This window comes from Mustela lutreola, chromosome 4 (assembly GCF_030435805.1).
Source record: "Mustela lutreola isolate mMusLut2 chromosome 4, mMusLut2.pri, whole genome shotgun sequence".
Taxonomy (NCBI): domain Eukaryota; kingdom Metazoa; phylum Chordata; class Mammalia; order Carnivora; family Mustelidae; genus Mustela; species Mustela lutreola.
Window position 1 is genome coordinate 57089561 of NC_081293.1, and position 16726 is coordinate 57106286.

The 16726-nt window shown below is 40.3% G+C and overlaps 1 protein-coding gene across 3 annotated transcripts in view; it reads right to left on the reverse strand.

The window, feature by feature from the left end:
- Nucleotides 1–13272: 13272 nt before the first annotated feature.
- CCAR1 (cell division cycle and apoptosis regulator 1) overlaps nucleotides 13273–16726 on the reverse strand; it is a 67832-nt gene continuing 64378 nt past the window's right edge. For all 3 annotated transcript variants that reach the window (XM_059170083.1, XM_059170081.1, XM_059170082.1), the window contains 4 exons: nucleotides 16202–16322; nucleotides 15936–16121; nucleotides 14807–15012; nucleotides 13273–14136 (listed from right to left, as the gene is read on the reverse strand). In XM_059170083.1, the coding sequence (XP_059026066.1) occupies nucleotides 14077–14136; nucleotides 14807–15012; nucleotides 15936–16121; nucleotides 16202–16322 (573 nt within the window). In that variant the 3' untranslated portion in view covers nucleotides 13273–14076. The remainder of the gene's footprint in view (nucleotides 14137–14806; nucleotides 15013–15935; nucleotides 16122–16201; nucleotides 16323–16726) is intronic.

Below are 16726 nucleotides of genomic sequence, written 5' to 3' on the forward strand. Positions count from 1 at the left end.
ACCAGAAGCATCTGGTTGACTCATAAGAGGTATAAAACAATTATTGAAATAAGATTAAGATTATACATTATACTTGGAAACATAGATTTTACAAAGTAAGTATTTCTTACATGTCTTACAGCTGTTAATATCTATCTTGTTTACACAAAATTCCAGTGCTATGTCGTATTTTTCTTATCCTAACCTAACTTGTTATGATTTATATTTCCTCTATCATCTTCTCAATTATAATTTGAATATAAAACCATTTTCATTTGAGAGAGTGTTGTTTTGAAAATATTTAGTAAAGGTATCAGCATCTTTGCAGTAACCTGGAAGAATGTGGTTATCTATGGGATTATGCCATTTAGGGATAATAGATGTTAGCTCAAAGCCATTTAAAAAAATATTTTATTTATTTATTTGAGAGAGAAAGAGAGCACACGAGATGGGGGAGGGTCAGAGGGGGAAACAGACTCCCCTCTAATAAAATCTTAAAAAAAAAAAGTTGAATCACTATGATGTACGCCCGAAACTAATGTAACATTTTTTGTCAACTATACTAAAAAAGAAAGAAAGAAAGAAAGAAAAAAAAGAAAGAAAGAAAGAAAGAAAGAGCAGTTAATAGTACCATTAAATCACAACTGGCTTGACTCTTTTTTTTTTTTTTTTTAGTGTGGAATGGAGCTGAAGATTGGATTCCTAAATTTTATTTTTTTAAATTGTAATAAAAATCCGTTTTACCATGCCGGGTCAAATCAATCCTCTGCGTCTGCACCGACTAAACCTCATACACCATTCCTTTATTAGTTTGGTTCTTACCTCTTATGTTTATACTGTGACATTTCAACCTTTTGCTTTTTCTGTCATTTTGTTAGTTTGTTTAAGATTTTTATTTTATGGGGCACCTGGGTGGCTCAGTGGATTAAAGCCTCTGCCTTCAGCTCAGGTCATGATCCCAGGGTCCTGGGATCAAGCCCCACATCCGGCTCTCTGCTCCGCAGGGAGCCTGCTTCCTCCCCTCTCTCTGCCTGCCTCTCTGCCTATTTGTGATCTCTGTCTGTCAAATAAATAAATAAATAAAATCTTTAAAAAAAAAAAAAAGATTTTTATTTTATTTATTTGACAGACCGAGATCAGAAGTAGGCAGAGAGGCAGGCAGAGAGAGAGGGGAAGCAAACTCCCAGATGAGCAGAGAGCCCAATGTGGGGCTCCATCCCAGGACCCTGAGATCATGACCTGATCCCAAGACAGAGGCTTTAAACCACTGAGCCATCCAGGAGCCCCTGACTGTCATTTTGGATATAGGTATATTAACAGAGTAACTGCCAAGCCTCTCAATAATTAAAACAGAATTAAATTGTGACTTCATCATCTTGGGCAAAGGAGTCAAAAGTAGTAATGATGCGGTCACCTGGGTGGCTCAGTAGGTTAAGCATCTGCCTTCAGCTCTGCCCCTCCCCCAACTCATGCTTGCAGTCTCTCAAATAAATAAAATTTAAGAAAAAAAAAAAAAAGATGTAGGAGCCCCTAGGTGGCTTATTCATTAAGCATCTGCCTTTGGCTTAGGTCATGATCCCACAGTCCTGGGAACGAGCTCTGCATTGGGCTCCCTGCTCAGTGGGAAGCCTGCTTCTCCCTCTCCCACTCCCCCTGCTTGTGTTCCCTCTTTCGTGGTGTCTCTCGCTGTCAAATAAATAAATAAAATCTTAAAAAAAAAAAAAAAGATGTTGACTTTCTTAAAACATTTTTTCCTATCCAAGCAGATAGGCTTCCAAGGAAACAGGAACTAATCTATTTTTTAGAAGATTTTATTTATGTATTTATTGAATTAAGAGAGAGCACAGAGCAAGAGTGAGAGAAACTGAACAAGCAGGGGGAGTGGGAGAGGGAGAAGCAGGCTCCCCCTCTGAGCAGGAAGCCCGATGTGGGGCTCCATCCACAACCCTGAGATGAAGACCTGAGCCTTAACCCACTGAACCACGCAGACGCCCCTGATAGGCTATTTATCAAAGATGGAAACTTCACTTATAACAAATTCTTAATAATTTAAAGGAGTACGAAATTACCGCTGGAGGAAGCTGAATACATGGGAAAGCCAGAAGCGTGTGGGTCACAGCCTGTACCTCGAGTCTTTAGTTTCCCCAAGGTATCTTTCTGCGCAGACTGCACGAGGTTTCAGGCAACCAAGACGGAAGCATGCCCCAGCCTTCAAGCAGAAGCAAATTAACCGTGGAGCTAAAGGATAGTAGAATGGTAGAATTCTCATTTTATTCCCAATTCCAGTTCTTATAGTGAGGGTTGGTTGCCTGATATTCTTCTGGAAACAGTAGCTCAAAGGTTAAACATTCACCCCTTGGAAGGATTTCCAACAGCCAAGCGACTGCCTCCTGAGTTTACAAAGCTGATAAAAGACCCTGGAATAAATAACAGATGGATTTGGGAAATGGCCTAAGTATACCCCAAGGCTGGTATATTTTATACCTTAAGAAGAATGGTTCAAAGTAGGTTTTAATTAAATATTTATGTTACAGCCAGAAACAGCAACTGTCTCTGTGTGGCCAGCCCCCGGCTTCCAACAGGTCTGTCTCAGCAAGGAAATGAATAGACATTAAATATTTATTCTGTACATGTTAAAAGTACACTCTGCTCTTTCCCTGCCTGAAGAGAGATAACAAGGCTAGAGATAGGGGTGCTTGGGTGGCTCAGTGGGGTAAGCCTCTGCCTTCGGCTCAGGTCAAGATCTTAGGGTCCTGGGATCATGTCCCGAATTGGTCTCTCTGCTTGGCGGGGAGCCTGCTTCCCCCCTCTCTCTGTGCCTGCCTCTCTGCCTACTTATGATCTCTCTCTCTCTCTCTGTCAAATAAATGAATAAAGTCTTTTAAAAAAATAAAAATAAAATAAAAGGAAATATAATCTTATAAAAAGACTGGGAGGCCAGGTTGAACTAGGAAGCAGATCAGAGGTTGAGCCCCGCATCGGGGCTCCGTGCTCAGCAGGGCACCTGCTTCCCCCACCCTGCCTCTCTGCCTACTTGTGATCTCTGTCAAATAAATAAGTAAAATCTTAAAAAACAAAAGAAACAAACAAAAAGAAAACCCTCCAAGATCAGTATTAAGAGAACCTCTGTTTAATGGGCTTCTATAGAGTACACTTCCAAGTTATTTCCTGCCTACTGGGGCACCTGCTGGCTCAGTTGGTAGAGGACCCAACTCTTGATCTCAGGGTCGTTGAGTCAGAGAAGCATATGACTCTTGATCTTGGGGTTGTGAGTTCAAGCCTTGCACTGGGTGGAGAGATTACTTTAAAAAATTTTTTTAATCTTTTTTTTTTAAAAAGATTTTATTTACTTAACAGAGATCACAAGTAGGCAGAGAGAAAGAGGGGGAAGCAGGCTCCCTGCTGAGCAGAGCCTGATGTGGGGCTAGATCCCAGGACCCCAGGACCATGACCTGAGCCAAAGGCAGACGCTTTAACCCACTGAGTCACCCAGGTGCCCCCCAAAATCTTAAAAGTCTTAAAGAAAAAGGCATTCCCTATACTTTATGAAGTTTCATTTGCTTGAACCATAGTGACACAAATCAATTTTTTTTTGAGATTTTATTTATTTGACACAGAGAGAGACAGAGAGAGAGAGGGAACACAAGCAGGGGGAGTGGGATAAGGAGAAGCAGGCTTCCTGCTGAGCAGGGAGCCCAATGCAGGGCTCAATCCCAGGACCCTGGGATCATGACCTGAGCAGAAGGCAGACACTTAATAACTGAGACACCCAGGTGCCCCCCAATACCTATTTTTGTTTACCACATGCACATGTAACCACAGGTGAAATTTCCACCTGATTTAGTAGCTTAGAGAGTTTTTAGGGCAAAGGTCATGAAAATATAAATAAATACCAATTATAAAAAATTGTTAGGAGAAAGTTCAATATTGAAGTTAATTTAATTCCCCAAATTTGATAACCTAGAACAAACCTCATACAAAGAGGCACCTGCTTAGCCACATGTTAACAATAATGAAACTGCAGTAGTGCAATAAAGGATAGAAATTAAAGTGATTATATGAGATGTTAGGTCCAAGGCATATGTGTTCTAAAACTGATGAATTAGAAAGCCATCTGTTCTCAAGACACTGTAAAACAATGCCAAGAGCCAAGTATTTAAAAGGTGATTGAGGGCGCCTGGGTGGCTCAGTGGGTTAAGCCGCTGCCTTCGGCTCAGGTCATGATCTCAGGGTCCTGGGATCGAGGCCCGCATCGGGCTCTCTGCTCAGCAGGGAGCCTGCTTCCCTCTCTCTCTCTCTCTGCCTGCCTCTCCATCTACTTGTGATTTCTCTCTGTCAAATAAATAAATAAAATCTTTAAAAAAAAAAAAAAAAAAAAAAAAGGTGATTGAGATATCCAAACCTAGACTTAAACTATTTTTTTTTTTTTTTTTTTAGATTTTATTTATTTATTTCACAGAGAGAGATCACAAGTAGGCAGAGAGGCAGGAAGAGAGAGAGAGGAGGAAGCAGGCTCCCCGCTGAGCAGAGAGCCCGATGCGGGACTCGATCCCAGGACCCTGAGACCATGACCTGAGCCGAAGGCAGCGGCCCAACCCACCGAGCCACCCAGGCGCCCAAACTATTTTTTTTTGTTATGTTTTTTTGTTATGTTTTGTTATGTTATTTATTTGACAGAGAGAGATGCATCGAGAGAGGGAACACAAGCAGGGGGAGAGAGAGCGGGGGAAGCTGGCTTCCCACTGAGCAGAGAGCCCAATTGTGGGGCTCAATCCCAGGACCCTGGGATCATGACCCAATCGAAGGCAGATGCTTAACAACTGAGCCACCCAGGCACCCCTAGACTTAAAATATTTTTAAAGTTCAAATACCTTAGTAAAGAATAGATGTTTTAAAAATATCCACTTAGAAAATATAAGGGATAAATAACCCAAAGAGAGTAAGCCAGAATCGACAGTTACTCCAGTGAAGTCCACAGTAAGATTTTTGTTACCATTAGAAGGAAGCTCTCCCAACATATTCATGCTCTTTACATGAATAAAACCTCTTTAACACGGAGATTCACAAGAGTTTAGGATTTCCTATAGCAAACACAAAGTTTTGCCTATTGGTCTTGAATTTGCTAATGAGTAAGAGTGCTGCAAGTTCTTTTTTTTTTTTTTTTTTTTAAGAATTTATTTGAGGGGCACCTGGGTGGCTCAGTGGGTTAAGCATTTGCCTTTGGATCAGGTCATGATCCTAGGAACCTGGCGTGGAGTTCCTCATCGGGCTCCCTGCTCAGCTGGGAGCGTTTCTCCCTCTGCCTGTTGCTCCCCTTACTTGTGCTTGCTCTGTCAAATAAATAAAGTTTTTTTTTTTTTAATCTACATTTAAAAAAATGAATTAGAGAGTGAAAGAGCAGAAGCAATGGAAGGAGGGGCAGGAGGAGGAGGAGGAGAAACAGACTCCCCATTGAGCAAGGAGCCCATCTTGGGGCTCAATTCCAGGACCGGAAGTCATGACCTGAGCTGTAGGCAGATACTTAACCGACTGAGCCACCCGAGTGCCCTTACTGCAAGTTCTAAAACAGAAAATTTAACTGGAGCTCAAGTCTTACCTTTAGAATGGCAGCATTCTTATTTTATTCCAAATCCAGATTTACTCTAGATTTGGTTTCACCTAATTTGAAATTAGGCTGACTCACACTATCAAAACATATTAAATATATAAATGCTTACTTTTGATGAGTACATATTTGTATAACCACTCAATGTTAAGCCTGCATTTCAGCCCTGCCTAGCTCTAAGAATCAGATACCTTTAAACTGTATATTTAGGCTCACCAGGTCTCTGAGCTAATCCAAACTGCCTAATAACACGTTAGGAGTTCATCACCCCAGTGGACAGGACTTTCATTGCTTTATATGTGGTTGTGAACCCAAATGCCACCACCCGTATCAAGCTCTCACCTTCAAATATTCAATCTCATCAAGATCTGTACAGATGAGCCTCTACCTTGGCTCATGGCCTCTGCCTAAGTTGTTTGCAATGAAGCTGGGGCCCCAGCTCTGAATTCTGCCTCTGTGGTTGGGGTCCTGATAGTCTGCAAAATCCTCCCGTTTTTAGGGACTGGACTTTGTCTTCATGGTCCTGTTATCAGCTGTAGTCTAATTCAAATTTATCAATTTCCCTGGAACTATAATCTGCCTGATTTTCAGTACACAGCCTAGAGGGCTACTTCCTCACTTCCCTTACCTTCTCCACTCATCAAATTAGAAACCTTTGGGCAGGGACGCCTGGGTGGCTCAGTTGGTTAAGCAGCTGCCTTCAGCTCAGGTCATGATCCTGGCGTCCTGGGATGGAGTCCCACATTGGACTCCTTGCTTTGCGGGGAGCCTGCTTCTCCCTCTGTCTCTGCCTGCCATTCTGTCTGCCTGTGCTTGTTCTCTCTCCCTCTTTCTCTTTTTCTTTAAAAAAAAAAGAAAAGAAACCTTTGGGCAGTGACTCTGCCTGTACACAGGAATCAGAATTGGGACTATCAGTCACCCCTGAGGATGGCATGGGGGAGCAGCACAGTGAAGATGACCCCCACCCATCACCAGTCTCTTTATCGACATATTCTAGTCCCTTAAATGCTCAATGGAGCAACATTTTAGGATTTACCTAATTTAGCCAAATAAAGTGTCTCTAACCGTTTGCTTGCAATTTCACTGTGGGGGACTAACTAGTTGTGGAAGCTCCCTTTCTCTCTGATGCAGAGAACACAGCCTTTCCAGGTAAGGCTTCGGAAGATGAAGTCACTGTCTTGAAGAACAGTCCCTTTAGATTCAGGCAGACCACTAACCTCTGGCTGGAGACACACAGCCTGGAACCTGGGCCTTTGCAAACAAGTCACATCTCTTTGACAGATCCTCCCTCCCTCATTGCTTGATAATCTACATAATCCTTGCCTTGCCATTTTTGTGGCCTCTCCATTGTCAAAAATACTTTGTTGCTTACTGTTTACCCCTCCCGCTGCTGACTATCTTAATTCTTTAATTTTTTCCCTCTCAGGCCGGAAACCTAGTGTTTCTGCCCAAGCCAGCTGACAGGCCCCCTCACCACCTACCTGTTTTCTCAGTCAAGCCCTTCATGGCCTTAATAAACTATTTAGTTTGAACGTCTTGCTTGTCAGCCTCTGAAGCGGATGGCGGAGGCCACACCAAACACATGGATTATTATGTTCATTATATGACACCTCACAAGAGAATTATATAGTCATGTCAGCTTAAGGGTGAGAAGTACAACAAAACACTATGAAGAAAATGGATTTTTCCCAGCGTATTTGTTGCTTATGTAGTTGTGACCCTTCCCATAAAAAAGTACGTCAGAGCAGCTTTTCAAAGTAAGTACCTTGCAGATTCCAAGGCTTGCTTATCCAATGTAGAAATATTTACCCCTACAGAAAAAGCCCAAATTGCTCAGATAATATCTCCAAGGTAATTGCTACTTTTCTTGGAGTTGTTTGGTTTTGACAGAGAGAGAGAGAGACAAGCAGGGGGGAGCAGCAGAGGAAGAGTAAGGGGAAGAGGGAGCAGCTGAGCAGCGAGCCCGATGCGGGGCTTGATCATGGCCTGAGCTGAAAGCAGATGCTTGCTTAACTGAACCACTCAGGCACCCCGCTTGGTGTTGTTTTGTTTTTATAAGTTTTGGGGGCGCCCGAGTGGTTCAGTCAGTTAAGCATCCGACTCTTGACTGACTCAGGTTGAGATCTCAGGGTGTGAGATCAAACCCCACGACTGTCTCCACACTGGCCTGGAGCCTGCTTAAGATGCTCTCTCCCTTTCCCACTACCCCAGAGCACACAGTTCTCGCTCTAAAAACAAATAAAATTTAAACAAAATTTTAAAGTCATCTTTACCCCTAACATGGGGCTCAAACTCACGACCAAGATCAAGAGTTGCCAGGCAGGTACCCTTCCTGTTTTTTTAAAAAATCATGTATTAGGTAGGGAAACCCACTATGTATACCTTAGTGAAAAGGATGTTAACCCAGAAGAGCAGTAGCAGCACCTGATGACTTAGTAGAAATGCAAACTTGGGCTCAACCCCAGACCTTTTCAATCAGAAATTCTGGAAACTAGGCCAAGCACTCTGTCTTTTAACAAGCTTGTCAGGTGATTCTGCTGCATACCAGTTTGAAGAACCACTGCCTTCGTTTAGGCATAATGATCACCTTCAAACTCCATCATTAATGGGGCTCAAATAAGGAGCTGACTCAGTGACTTCCTTAGGTAGTACCCTATCTGATAATCTGATATATGTCTTCTATATACACAAGAAAAACTAATACTTCATGGTTGATAGTAGTTTGGGACATCTTCTTCCAAGCCCGAGACTTGTTTTTAAACTAGTGAACACCAAGAGCAGGTCAATTTTACCTTCAACATGAATAATAAGTAGGCAATAATGTTTGACTTAGTCTTGGTTTATACCCAGTATCTTGGTATAATTATCCTTAGCCCCCTCTTCTCAAAATAAGTTCCCAGTATAGACAATAAATTATGGCCTAAATATCCCCTTATTAGTAAGTCATAAAATAGGCGGTGAAATGTGTCAACGATTCTTGGAACATTCTCATCACTCTATTATGTCTAACAAAAACAACTGTAAAGATATTTAGATGTTAATTTTAATTTCCAAAATAATCTGAACACAAAATTATAGTGGGAAGGGAAACCTTTCTTTCATGGAACCCACAGGCCAGGCAACTATTTTGCAGTTAAACCAGGAAATGTGTGGCGCACTACATGTCCAATAGAGGAGGCTTTTATTGTGCCTCTAATTACTATGATCACTTCAATCCTTTGCTTAAAACCCATGGTTCTTGTTTTTTGTTTTGTTTTTTAGAGACAACATGTGCAGGTATGTGGAGGGGAGAGGCAGAGGGAGAGTGAAAACCCTAAGCAGGTTCTCTAAGGAGTGTAGACCGAGGAAGGGCTCGAACTCATCCTCCTGCTGAGATCATGACCCCAGGCCAAAACCAGGGGCCTGGTGCTTAATTGACTGAGCCACCCTGGCATCCCAGCAATACTTTTTTTAAGGTGTTTTTTTTGTTTTTGTTTTTTTGTAAATGACAGAGAGATGGTGAGAAAGGGAACACAAACACAGGGGAGCTGGAGAGGGATGCCAAGCAGGGAGCCTGATATGGGGCTCGATCCTAGGACGCTGGGATCACGATCTGAGCAAAGGCAGATGCTTAATGACTGAACCCTGCGGGTGTCCCATCAATACGTTTTTTGAACTTAGTTGGACTTTACACCCACTAGGACTAGCAATCTTGTATGGCTTCTGACAAAGAAAACCTCAGGCTATCTCAGAACCCCCCAAAAGATTCAGTGCCATTTCAGTGTTAACCTGTGGACTTCCAAAGGTCTCATGAGAGGAGTACGCTGGGCTAGGAAGGCCCCATGGAAGAAACAGGGGAGGAGTGCCCCTTGTATACTATGTATAGGACTGTCAGAATGCTCTGAGAGCTTGCTAGTATTCTGCCAAACACTTATGTGTAGTCCCTACTGTAGTATTTTTAATAAATTCTAGCCAGTATTTAAGAGATCTATGTACAATTCAGGCTCTGAGGAGCCTCTCAAGGGTCCACTATTGCCTGGATCAGAGAGAAATCACAAAGACTGGCCTTGATCCATCTTCCTGCCGGAAAGCCAATAGTTCTATCTAGGTACCTAAACAGTTCTTTACTGTTTGCTACATACATGTACCATTATCTCTGTTCACCCAATTCCTTAATGTCTTGTGGGCATGGATATCCACAGGTAAACTCCTTAGTTTTATGATAAATTTCTCCCATATTCTAATAAGTAAACTCATCCATGCTTAACATACTCCAAATTTCTTTTAGCAGAAAGGGAATTATTTTTTTGCTTCCTACATAAATATTGCACTTTTTTACAAGAAGTGACCACCTCTGTATTAAGGTTCAACACAGTTACACTGTCACTGTAGCAGAAATCCCTGTTTTGACCTCTAGATCTCAGGTAAGACTGAGTTGTGGGCCAGAAACTAAGGTACTTCAATTTTTCTTTTTAAGATTTTATTTATTGGTCAGAGACCACAAGCAGGGGGAACAGCAGAGGAAGGTTTCCCCTGAGCAAGAAGCTTGATGTGGGACTTGATCCCAGGATCTTGGGATCATGACCTGAGCTGAAAGCAGATACCAACTGAGCCAACCCCGGCCCTTGAAATTTTTGTACCAACTCAAACCGAAGGAAAGTTGATACTCTTGGGACTGCACTGGTCTTTGGTCCCGTGTCCAAGATCATACGTCTCTACTAGCGCTAACAGTGGATGTTAAGATTTATCAAAAATGTAAAAGCATCAAACGTCTTTCCTCCTAAGTTTACCTTTGGCAGTCTCCAAAGCATGACCCCTCAAAAAAGGTACAACTCCATACCCTTCCCACTCTTAGGGCTGAGAGAGAAAGGCCCAGGCGTGCCCAACTGATGGAAAGCTCTCTGCAGTCGTGCACTTGTGCAGAGGGTGAGGCGTGGTTACACTGTAAGACATGCAGTGCTCCTGGGAGCATTCAGGATGTGCAGACAGGGCAGGTGAAAAGGATATCAGCTCAATCTTTTCCACCTAGTCCAGCTCCTCAAGTTCAGGGTCTTCACATTTCCTTTGTTTTTCACTTACACTGAAATAATGTTTTCCAAGGAATTACTATTGAGGACTGAATTATTTAGGTCTTACATGCTAAACATTATGAAAAGGTAAGTCGGAAGAGTCCTATGTTAGTTAGTTAGTCCTAAATCTGCCACCATGATTTTGGAATTCCAACTCTTTATATAAGCGGAGGTCAATTATATAAAAATATTTTTAAACCTATAAAATTTGATGTCATCCTAAATACCAAAATCACCTTTGAGATTTTTCAAATGTATTAAGAGATTTAAACATCAGTGAGCAGTTAATTCTGACTTTATAAAGATTTATTTATTTGAGCGAAGGAGCAAGCATGAGCAGGGGGGAGTGATAGAGGGGGAAGCAGACTCCCAGCTGAGCAGGGAGCCCAAAGTGGAACTTGAACCCAGGACCCTGAAATCCCAGGCACCCCCTCTTTTGCCACTTTAGAGGAAGTCTTGGATTTATAATAGGATTAATATTCTTACTTCATCAGCAGAATGATCCACGTATTCGAGCTACAAACACTTTATGACTGAGGTTTTAGAATTGTTAGGGTAAAAAGCAAGAGCACTTCAAAATCTTCTTAAACTGGTACACAAACGACTAAAAAGTTTAAGAATTCTATACTTTCTGAATAAACAGATTCATAATTAGTATTAGTTATCTTTTTTTTAAAGATTTTATTTATTTGACAGAGAAAGATCACAAGTAGGCAAAGAGGCAGGCAGAGAGAGAGGGGGAAGCAGGCTCCCCGCTGAGCAGAGAACCTTATGTGGGGCTTGATCCCAGGACCCTGAGATCATGAACTGAGCTGAAGGCAGAGGCTTAAACCACTGAGCCACCCAGGCACCCCAGTTATCTCTAATTCTAAGTAATTATGTAGTAGGTTAGGGATCAGATCGTGTAAAATACTAAAAAAATGTGGTTGAATAGTATTCAACTTTTTTTTTTTTTTAAAGATTTTATTTATTTGGGATACCTGGGTGGATGAGTGGGTTAAAGCCTCTGCCTTCGGCTCAGGTCATGATCCCAGGGTCCTGGGATGGAGCACCGCATCCAGCTCTCTGCTTCGCAGGGAGCCTGCCTCCCCCCCACCCCACCCCACCCCCCGCTTGCCTCTCTGCCTACTTGTGATCTCTGTCAAATAAATAAACAAAATCTTAAAAAAAAAAAAAAAGATTTTATTTATTTCAGAGAGAGAGAGACAGAGTGAGAGAGAACACGAGTGGGGTGAGGGGAAGAGGGAGAAGCAGACTTCCCGCTGAGTAGGGAGTGTGACAGGGGGCCTCAAACGTGGGAAATGCTTCACTGATTAAGCCACCCAGGCACCCATTACTCAACATTTTGAGAAGAATGTAATGTGAACATACATAAAGTCTAAGCGTTGCTTAAAGGAGTTTTTTGTGTTCTTACAGTTTTACTAGGACTTGGGCAAAATTCAGTAAGAAATAATAAATTCTTAAAATTTCAGTTGTTCTAGAATGACTGAATCATGCATCAGAAATGTAAAAACAGGGGCACCTGGGTGGCTCAGTCAGTTATGTGTCTGTGTTCAGCTCTGGTCAGGATCCCAGGGTCCTGGGATGAAGCCCCAAGTTAGGCTCCCTACTGAGGCAGGAGCTGCTCTCTCTCTCCTCCCTGCTTGTGCTTTCTCTTGCTCTCATTGTCTCTCTCAAATAAAAACTTAAAAAAAACTTAAAAAAAAAAAAAAAAATTAGGAGCACCTGGGTGGCTTAGTGGTTTAAGCCTCTGCCTTCAGCTCAGGTCATGATCTTAGGGTCCTGGGATCAAGCCCCACATCAGGCTCTCTGCTCAGCGGGGAGCCTGCTTCTCCCTCTCTCTCTGCCTGCCTCTCCACCTACTTGTGATCTCTATCAAATAAATAAATAAATAAAAATCTTTATTAAAAAAACTAAAAAAAAAAAAAATGCTTTTTAGGGGTGCCTCGGTGGTTCAGTCATTGAGCTTTCCATTTTTGGGTTTCAGTTCAGGTCAGGATCTTGGGGTCCTGGCATTGAGCCCTGTGTCAGGTTCCATGATCAGTGGGGAGTCTGCTTAAGATTCTCTTCCTCTTCCTCTGCCCCCCACTAAAAACAAACAAACAAACAAACAAACAAATAAATAAATAAGTCTCATGCTCTAGTGAGTGAGCCAACCATGTATTTCTTTCTTCCCCAAGATTTTTATTTTTTAAAAATTTTACTTATTATTTATTTGAGAGAGAGAGAGAGCGAACACAAAGCAGGGGGAGTGGGAGAGAGAAAAGCAGACTCCCTGTTGAATAGGGAACCCGACACAAGGCTCTATCCCAGGACTGTTGGATCATGACCAGAACTGAAGGCAGACACTTAACCGATTGAATCACCCAGGCCCCCCTGATCCTTTCTTGTTGAGGGGCTGTCCTATGCAACATAGGATGGTTAACAAATCCTTGGCCTCTAACAACTAGATGGAGTAGCATTCACTCACCCAGCTGTGGCAAGTAGAAGTGTCTCCAGACATTGCTAAATGTCCTCTGGGGCAAGTTCACTCCCTATTGAGAACCACTGCTTTAGAGTGTATCACATTTTCTACCCTTTTCACTCAACAGTTAATCAACTCTTACATACCCACTAAAATTCTGAAGGAAGTACACAGACTAATAAAAAAATTATTTTTAATTAAAGAAGGCTTAACTTAAGACATCATACTGACATCTACTGGCTTGGTGCTAAACTGTACATTTGACAAACACTGCATTTAAGGGAAAAAAAAACCCTCAAAATTCAAATATAGGTGCTATTTTGGGAAAGAACAATTAATTGAAAGCAGTAACATTAACACCAGTACTATTTGGTTTTTTTGGTAAGTCTAACATATATATTAACAATGGTAATTATCTATTACTTTCTTAGTTTTTGATGTCTTTTGGATGAACTGCATTTTTAATGAATAGTTTAGAGGCTGATAGAAGGGATTTTTTTTAAGACAAGTAAAAAAGTCTGATTCAAAAACCTTGCAAAAAATTAAGCAGCATGCTATTTTATGATTTATAATGAAATTTTAAAAGACTAAAAATTTTTTATAAAAACCTAATAATGATAATTCTATAAATAAAACTGCAATTATTCTAAGTATTTTAATAAAAGACATTTGGTAATTAAATACTACTATCAATTAAAGTGATGAACTTTATTGGGGTTAAAAACTATAACAAAGTTCATCCTAAAACATTTTGCAATGCAAAATTATTTCACTCAAGGAGTGTTTAATAATTTGAATGCCAGGAATTACAAGCAATTTTCAAAAGCAGACTCTTCACATTCATAAAACTTTATACATCATTTGAACTAACAGATATTTATACTACTAAAATCAAACATGCATCACTTTCAAACATTCTTGTATCATGATTTTATATATTACATTATTTAACACCATTCTTCACCATTACTCGTATTTTATCATACACTTGCACCATTCTCCTTGGATTTCTGATCTTTATCTTCATTCTTGACATTATCCTATAACACAAAAGACAAAATATTTAATTAGATTCTCTTAAACATAACTTAAAAAATTATAATAAACATTAGTTAACAGGAACTCTAGATAGCCCATTTTGCCATCTATGAAAAACTGACACTAGAGACAACTATAAAGGAAACCCCTCAATTCTATGCAGAACAGGTTGTAGTATTTAAGAAAGCTATCTATGTCCTAAGAAATCAGAGGTAATTAGGAATACTAGTAGTATATTCCTTGCACAGTAATATGATTTCTCTCCCCTTGTTCTGAGACTGAGGATATGGAAGATTCTCATTTTAATTAGTTTATAATGGCGCTGTTACAGATATTTTTTAGTGACAAAAAATACTAATAAGTTGATTTTGATAGTGCCAAAGAGTTTCTCAACTCTGCCCAACAATAAATGGCTTTAAAAAGAAGTAAATGGTTTTATTTTCCTCAAGTTCAAAATCAATTCACTCTCTGGTTCTGAAAGAAAGACAAATAAAACTTGTAAGTTTTCAAGAAGTTTCAAGAAGTCTACACACATAAATCATGTTGACATTCCAACTAAGTTCTAGAAGAATACAATCTTTTGGAAATCACTTTTGATTAATATGACAAAGGACAGAACACCCACCACTATTTGCTCTGAGAAAAACCACTAAGAGCTTAAAAACTGCTAACCTTCTTCAGTACAGTGTGGATTTCATCCATTACTGTAGATAAGTTTCTGATTGTCTTATTGAGTTGGTTTTCAAACTGCAAATTCATGTTTTCTGAAATCTTCAAGTTTTCTTGTAATTGACTAAAGTCCTTTTTAACTTCTCTGAGTTCACCTGAGAGGCTTTTGTTGGAATTCTCCAAATTTAGTATGGTTTTCTCATCTTCATCTGTTTAAAAAAAAAAAAAAAAAAAAGGAATTTACCATCTTACCCCTTAAAATCTCCAATCATGAGGTTAAAAATATCTAAGGGGTGCCTGGGTGGATTAGTAGGTTAAGGGGGCACCTCTTGATTTTGGCTCAGATCACCTCAGGCTCCTGGGATTGAGCCCTGCATCAGGCTTGGTGCTCCACAGGAGTCTGCTTGAGGACTCTCCCCCTTTCTTCCCCTCCTTGCTTGCATATTCTCTTTCTCTCTTCAAAATAAGTAAATTTAGTGGGGCCTGGGTGGCTCAGTCATTAAGTGTCTGCTTTTAGCTTGGGTCACAATCCCAGGGTCCTGGGATTGAGCCCTGCCTTGGGTTCCCTGCTCAGCAGGAAGACTGCTCCTCCCTCTCCCACTCCCCCTGCTTGTGTTCCCTCTCTTGCTGTTACTCCCTCTGTCAAATAAATATCTTATTTTTTTAAAGAAAAATATATATATTTTTAAATTTAAGAAAATATTAAGAAAAATAAAAAGCAGATATAATTCCTTAAAATGGCCACGAATGTCCTAGTTATAAAGCATGATGTAGTACACTCGCTTCATTTAAATTTTACCTAAGTCTGTCTTCTCACCCAGGTTTCACTTTTTGGATGATTGTATAGATTAGAGAAAGTAGCAAAAACTGATGAAAACTAAGTTGAACTAGGAGATTAAAAAAATACAAAACAACAAAGGAATCTAAGAATGCATATAAAAATCTAAGATAAATTCTTAAAATGACAAGGAATTTTATAGCTTTTAATGGTCAAAAGTGAGTTGTATAATGTGCCTAGACTAAAATGCAAAGTATGGATATGCATGTGTACATAGGTTTGTATATATGTGTGTACACATATATATTCCAGCAGGGTTTTAAAAGTACCAAGATACCCAATGCTGTTCCTTACCCGTTTTTTCTTCTAGCAACTGCAGCTTCTGTTCTACTTCAGCTCTTACTTTTTCACTCTTTTCCAATTTTTGCAAGAGGCTTCCTACATCAACCATTGCACCATTATACACAATAAGACCAACATTTTCTTCCACATCTTTTGACTCCTGCTTTACTGTTGGTGTTGGAAGTAACAACCGGTTCCCTATAAAAGATCGTATTTTATTACTTTTTTCTTCTTTAATAATTACATAATAAGATAATCTCAAAATAATATATTCAAACCTAGCATATCTTCCTGCAATGCTTCAGACTCTTCATGGTTTTCTTCATCTTTTGAGGTGTCTGTTAATTTCCGGTAAAAGCAAGACTCACGGAGTACTACTTTATTAAGAAGTTTCTTTACCTGTTATATAAGTAAGTAAAAAAAAAAAAAAAAAAAAAAGATGAGAATAGAATACATTTCTGAATTGCCTTAACTGTGTTCTAATTCTCACATATGATAAACATCAGTGGCATCTGTGTTCTCAGTTATCCTCTCCCACTCAAAACACTTGTGTGGGTGGTGGTGGTGTTTTTTTTTGAAAATTTATTTCAACCTAAGCTGAAATCAAGACCCCCTCCACCTGTGTTTTTCATTGCCTCTTTTTTTTTTTTTTTAAGATTTTTCATTTATTTCTTTCAAAGAGAGAGAGAGCATAAGCAGGGAAAAGAGGCAGACTGAGGAGAAGCAGACTCCCTGTTGAGCAGGGAGCCTGATGAGGGACTTGATCCCAGAAATCTGGGATCATGACTTGAGCTTAACTGATT